The 6258-nt window shown below is 36.5% G+C and overlaps 1 protein-coding gene across 1 annotated transcript; it reads right to left on the bottom strand.

The window, feature by feature from the left end:
* Positions 1–3607: 3607 nt before the first annotated feature.
* Positions 3608–5951, bottom strand: LOC133734504 (probable serine/threonine-protein kinase PBL23). The gene is made up of 5 exons (XM_062162134.1): positions 5557–5951; positions 5049–5230; positions 4763–4952; positions 4245–4636; positions 3608–4004 (listed from the first exon to the last, which is right to left on the bottom strand). Exons 1-5 carry the CDS (start codon positions 5681–5683, stop codon positions 3750–3752), a joined length of 1146 nt encoding a protein of 381 aa, XP_062018118.1. The 5' UTR covers positions 5684–5951; the 3' UTR covers positions 3608–3749.
* Between the last annotated feature and the right edge of the window lie 307 nt (positions 5952–6258).

Below are 6258 nucleotides of genomic sequence, written 5' to 3'. Positions count from 1 at the left end.
GATTATAGAATCTGTGTCAAGGCCTATAACAATCTATTGTGATAATGCATCTGCGGTATTCTTTTCAAAGAATAATAAAAGGTCTTCAGGTTCTAAGAACATTGATGTGAAATACTTTGCAGTGAGAGAAAGTGTAAGAGATGAGGAGATAGAGGTAGTGAAGATTGGAACTAAAGATCAATTGGCTGATCCTTTGACAAAAGCCTTGGCAGTATCTGATTTTATTAGACACACCAAAACTATGGGAGTGTTGGACAGTTTCAATCCTGATGAAGTCTAATAGTACGTATCTCACTCATTGATGTGTATTGTAGTTTGTGGATTTCCAGACAATGATCAGTTAAGCATTATTACATTCTTGAGTTTTCACTTCATTATGTACGTATTTGCATGATTAAGTTGTACAATTTCAGATTGTTGTTTATAAACAGCAAATATGCAGATTCATGATATTAGGCGAGTGAAATATAATTTGCTTCAGTTCTATATGATTAGAAATTTTGGTAGGACATTATGCATGCTTATATCATATATGGTATGATGATTTAAGCTTGATTACAGTGCAACTGTAATAAGGATGATTCATGTGATTTTGGTTGCTGCAATGTGATCATGGAACACTAATGTTTTCTCTGATTCATTGTGTTGTTCTATGATTCTTTACAGCAAACATGATTGACAGAATTTGGAACATACAGGGAATACAAACTGAATGTGCACACTTTAGCTAACTGATACATGTATATGCACATATCAATTTCTAAGCAATGTCAAGTTCAGTGGGAGATTGTTAGAAAACCTGATGAACAAGACATTACATAGAAACCTTGTATGTACAGCATATACACTTAAGTAAACGTATTTGTTAGAGTTTGTATTTAAAATAAGTTTAAATACTTATCCTAATCTGTTTGGATTGATTTGAAATCAAATTAGGACAGTTGCAAGAAGTTATATATTTGAAAAGGCAGTTAAAGGGTGATGGCAGTTTCTTGATGGAAGAAACTGTTATTACATTGCTATATATATAACGTTTTGGTCCCTTCTGATACACGATATGTTCTCATAAATTAGTCCCATCATACTAAGAGAACACTGGAGGTGGAATCAGGAGAAGACTAAGATGAATGGTTCAAGTGCATCATGTAAGATTCCTTCACATATTGTACAGTTTATATACATTGCAGATGACAGGATATATATGTTGTTTCAGTCCTATATTAGGATACGACTAGTATATCACTCCTAAATAGTTCATCCACATATTAGGATAGATATGTTTCTGCAATCCTAATATACTATGCGTTTACTATTGCAATCCTAAATAAAGTTCACGTATATAACATTGTTTACATTTGCTCTTACTGAGATAGATTTACAGCATTAGATTAGTGTAGTTCTAACACCGCCAACACCACAAAGTCTCATCCAACATCGGTTGACCCACGCCTCAATGATCTATCCACTTGATTCGTAGGAATAGTAGCATTAGATCCTCCAGAAGATGCCATTAAGTTTTCTCCTATTAAAAAAACAAACAATGAAACAAAAACAATCTTGCTTCATTACAAGTTTACAACATGGCAAAATGCATTAACATTTAACAATTGGCCCAAGAAACTCATAGTGGCAGAATGGATAGTGAAAATTGAAAAGTGAAAACACATGTATTAGTGGCAGAATGCATCTAAATCTGAACATAATGCATCGAAACTGAATGCATTATGCATATAAATTGAACAGAATGCAGAATGCACCAATTTAACTTCTAAATTTGAACAGAATGCATGGAAACAATTATGCATATAAATTGAAAAGAGTGCCTCCAAATATAAATAGAATGCATAGCGCATCAATTTAGCTTCTAAATCTGAACAAAATGCATAGCTTCTAAATCAATTTACCATCCTCAACTTCTAACAACAGACCTGTCATGTATTTGGAATTTTGGATACATTTGCACCTAAAGTTACTGTCCTTAACAAATAACAAATAACAAGAACTCAAGAACAGAATTGATCAATTTGAAATAGCAGAGCCGCAAAGCATTAACAGAACTAGCACTAGCAGATATGAAGAAGTGAAGAACGAAGAACGATGAACTGAAGAACAAATTCTTCTCTTCAAAATTCAAATTTTCCAATAGTTCAACCCCAATTCATGCATCCAAATTCCAAAATAGATTCAGTACCCAACTACCCACTAATCAAAATAGTGAAATACTAATTCAAATTCCAATTCAAGGGAGCAGAGGGACTTACAGAGTTGGAGATTGAAGGCGGCGCGCATTACAAAGTGAGTCTGAGGCTGAGATAAAGTGTTGGAGTTGCGGTGGCTTGGGGAGAGCTGCGGTGGTTCGGGGGAGCTGCGGTGAAGGCGTGGTGCAGAGGCGCGGTGGCTTGGTAGGGAGAGCGAATAGGAGTTTTGGGGATCAAATGGTTTAGGCGTTTAGCAGATTAGGTCTCATTGATTTGGGGTTTAGATGACGCAAAAAGAAAAAATTGAAACCCACCTAGCCACCCAGACCGCCCAGTCGGATGCCCAGGCCGCCTAAATCCAATCAGCCTAAGAGCGCCGTTTAGCCAATAATCCCCTCGGTCTGCCGCCGCCCAGCGCCTAGGCGGCCTGGGCGGCATTTTGCAAGTTGTAAGTCAGTTCTCTCATTATTCCTTTAAGAAATCGATTACATAGTGGGTAGTAGGTAATCGAATCTTCAGATCTCATTATTCCTTTTAGACAAGTTACTTTGGTTTTTTTTAGCTAAAGAATCGAATAAAATATCTAGGTCAGCCCAAAACACACTTGATATCAAGTCGATCCATTATGGATTTGCCACCAGCGTTCTTGAACAAACTACAACTTGTTGAAGTTCCTCATCCTTCATGACCTAACATTATTTGTGATGGTTCTTTTCATTACAATTCTAGTCTTGCCACCCATTATTGGTTGGTTCAAAGTTAACACGGATGGTGCTTGGAAGCGAGGGGAGGATCGTTCAGGTTATATATGGTGGTGTTTTTCGTGATTATCATGGGGAGGTTGTCGGTGCCTTTTCATCATCCCTTGACATTCCTAGTTCCATTGCTGCGGAGGTTATGGCAGTGATCAAGGCAATCGAGCTTGCATGGGTTCGAGATTGGAAGCATATTTGGCTTGAAGTTGACTCGTCCCTAATTCTAAATTTTCTCCAGTCCCCCCAGATGGTACCTTGGCAATTACAGGTGGCATGGAAGAATTGTGTGCATCACATTTCAATGATGCAATTTCGTTGCTCACATATATTTCGTGAAGGTTACCAGGTGGCTGATGCATTGGCCAATTTTGGCGCTTCTGGTACAGGCTTTACTTGGTTTGATTCATCTCCTAGTTTCGTTAATCAATTTTGTTTAAGAGATAAGTTGGGTCTCCCTAATTTTCGTTTTAGATGATTTCTTTTGTTTTGGAAGGCAGGATGATGTCTGTCATTCCTCATCAGTAGTACTTTACTTCTGGATGGTGCAGGATATGTCCTCTCCTCTTACTTGTATTTTCCTTTACTTTTAATAAATATTTTTCCTCGCAAAAAAAAAAAAAAAAAAAAACAAAAACACAAACATGCAAAAGGAAATGAGAAAAGATAAATAAGTGATATTTGAAACAATGGTGAAATGGGGTATTGATTTTTAAGCAGCCTAGCTAGCTACAACATGCACAATACATTTCTCAGGAAACATTAACTATGTCATAGGCTTTTCATTTACCATATCTTCTCATTCTTCTTTAGTACCTTCATCTGCACCGTCATTCTCCATATTTTCATTACCCCCTTCACCAAGGTTATCTACTGATAAAAATTCTAAAGCTGTTACAACATCGCTGATCAGAGGCCGAGTTGCAGCTTCCTCTTGGAGACACATAGCTGCAACTGCAAGTGCTTGGTAAAGTCCTTTTATGGGGTATTTCCCTTGTAGCAATGGGTCTGCCATCAATACAAATTTTCTTCTGTCTTTAAACAATGGTTGTGCCTGCACAAGTATATGACCTATTAGACCTCAAAAGCTTAAGTTGTTTGGAAACCGACTTCACAATGGATATCAAGCTGACTTCCTCACGAGGAATTAAACTCGGAGGTTTAAAAACAATACCTCGACTTATCAAGACTCTGATATAATGTTAAAACAATCATTACACTCCAAAAGTTTAGACTCTTAGAGAATGATAGTATAATACTAACAGTAGTTGCAATATATAGAGCTATGACATACCCAAGTAACCAAATTCTGCTCTTCAGTTGGTCTGTTGTTGTCTATAACTCTCCTCCCTGTGATTATCTCCAAAAACACAACTCCAAAGCTATAAATGTCGGATTTTGTTGTCAATTGGCCCGTGAGAGCATATTCAGGAGCACAATATCCATACGTTCCCATAACCCTGGTCGACACATGACTCTTATCCCCAGTTGGACCAAGCTTTGCTAGACCAAAATCAGAGAGTTTCGGATTGAAGTTTTCATCTAACAGTATGTTGGAAGCTTTGAAATCGCGGTATATGACAGGGGGATTTGCTTGTTCATGTAGATATTCAAGTCCTTTTGCTGCTCCAGTAGCTATTTTGATCCTAGTTTCCCAATCCAAGGGTTTTTTGCCTGGAGGTAAATCTGAGGAAAAAAAGTAACGCATGTTATAATACACATACAAGCACATGTCGCAAAATTATTCACTACAAGACATTGAAAATAGCTAGAATAGTCACATTTTGAACAACGAATTAATGTGGTGCATACCAAGAAGATGATCTTCTAGGGATCCATTGGCCATGTACTCATACACCAAAATTCTTTGATCACCATCGGCGCAATATCCCACCAAATTGACAAGGTTAGGAGCATGAAGAAGGCTCAAGATCAAAACTTCTACAAGAAATTCTCTATTTCCTTGGAATCCATTCCTGTCTAATTGCTTAACAGCAACAACCTAAACAAAATGGGTTAGTTAAAACAAAACCTATTTAGAAGAGGGAATTGATGAAATAAAGTATGAAATTAATTAGAATATGGATAGAAACAATACTTGGTTTGTGCATTCAAGGTGGCCTTTGTAAACTCTTCCAAAACCACCTTCGCCAAGCAAATATTCAGGATGAAAATTTTGAGTTGCAACACATAGTTCACGGTAAGTAAAAATCCGAGCAGAAATATTTCCTTTGCCAATCTTTGCTATTTCATCGGTAATATACTTTCTCCTGCTGCTATCTACAGTGTAAATATGTTCAAGGTTAACAATCAAAAACTTATTGGAGGCCAGCAGAATTGAACTAGCTACTTATAAGCTAGCCAAGTCACTTTCTAGTAATCTATATTTTATATAGATTGTCCAAAGGAAAAAAAAAAAGTCTGTATCTATAGAAATTTATTTATACTGGTCTAGCTTTCGAAAGATAGACAATTCTAATCACAAATTGGAAAACTTTGACATAAACTAAAAAAGGAGATGTTATTCTTTATAATTGAAAGAAGTCTTTTTTTTTTTCATAATTTTTGTAAATTTAATTAGACAGAGAAAGTTTCAAAGAATTTACCAGTTTTGAAGGAGATGTTAGCAAATGAGTTCAAGGTTTTTGTGTCATGGTATTCCTTTATGCTCTTTTTCAATGACTTCCTAGCGATTTTCTCTTCAGACATGCAACATCGGAAACAACTCATCATGTCCTCAACTTCAATCCGATCACAACACCTTCAAATTTTTGTCATCCAAGTCTTACGTGCTTGATCTTGGAAAAAACTTGGGAATATCATGTAACAACACAAATGTTGGATTTAATTCAACCCCAAGAAAAAACAAGTGTACACAATACAATTTGATATATTTTGGAAATGGATATCGATTCGCCTTGGCTCAGGAAAAACCAGAATGCTTTCTGGTCTTTCAAGAACCAGAAGCTCGATATTCTTCGCATTCTTCATTTTGCTTCACCTTCATTTCCAAACCATTTAGTTCGGACAGCCAAAAAGACTCAGTCAAGTTTTCTAAATAAAGAGGGACAGGTAGGAATTCACATTTTGTTTAACTACTTCTTTTCATTATCTGAACAATTAAAATCTGGATTTTGTGTTGATAACATGGCAGGCCAAAACTAAAACTTGCTATTATTTTCATGCCAAAACTTAACCTTCTTTAATTGGACAAGGTCGATCTTGCATTTCCAACCATTTTTGTCTATCTTTACAGCAACCGCCGGCGCTGTAAATTATATATGGTAACCAATAATAGTAGCGGCACC

This window comes from Rosa rugosa, chromosome 2 (assembly GCF_958449725.1).
Source record: "Rosa rugosa chromosome 2, drRosRugo1.1, whole genome shotgun sequence".
NCBI lineage: Eukaryota > Viridiplantae > Streptophyta > Magnoliopsida > Rosales > Rosaceae > Rosa > Rosa rugosa.
Note: the sequence above shows the minus strand (reverse complement) of the source record. Positions and strands in the feature narration are given on the sequence as shown.

Excerpts from the sequence above, each read along its gene's own strand:
- LOC133734504 (XM_062162134.1), bottom strand. The coding sequence starts at position 5,683 with ATGATGAGTTGTTTCCGATGTTGCATGTCTGAAGAGAAAATCGCTAGG. Across the intron at positions 4,953-5,048 it reads ACCTTGAATGCACAAACCAA|GTTGTTGCTGTTAAGCAATT; the intron begins GTATTGTTTCTA and ends CATTTTGTTTAG. Across the intron at positions 4,005-4,244 it reads AGCAGAATTTGGTTACTTGG|GCACAACCATTGTTTAAAGA; the intron begins GTATGTCATAGC and ends ATACTTGTGCAG.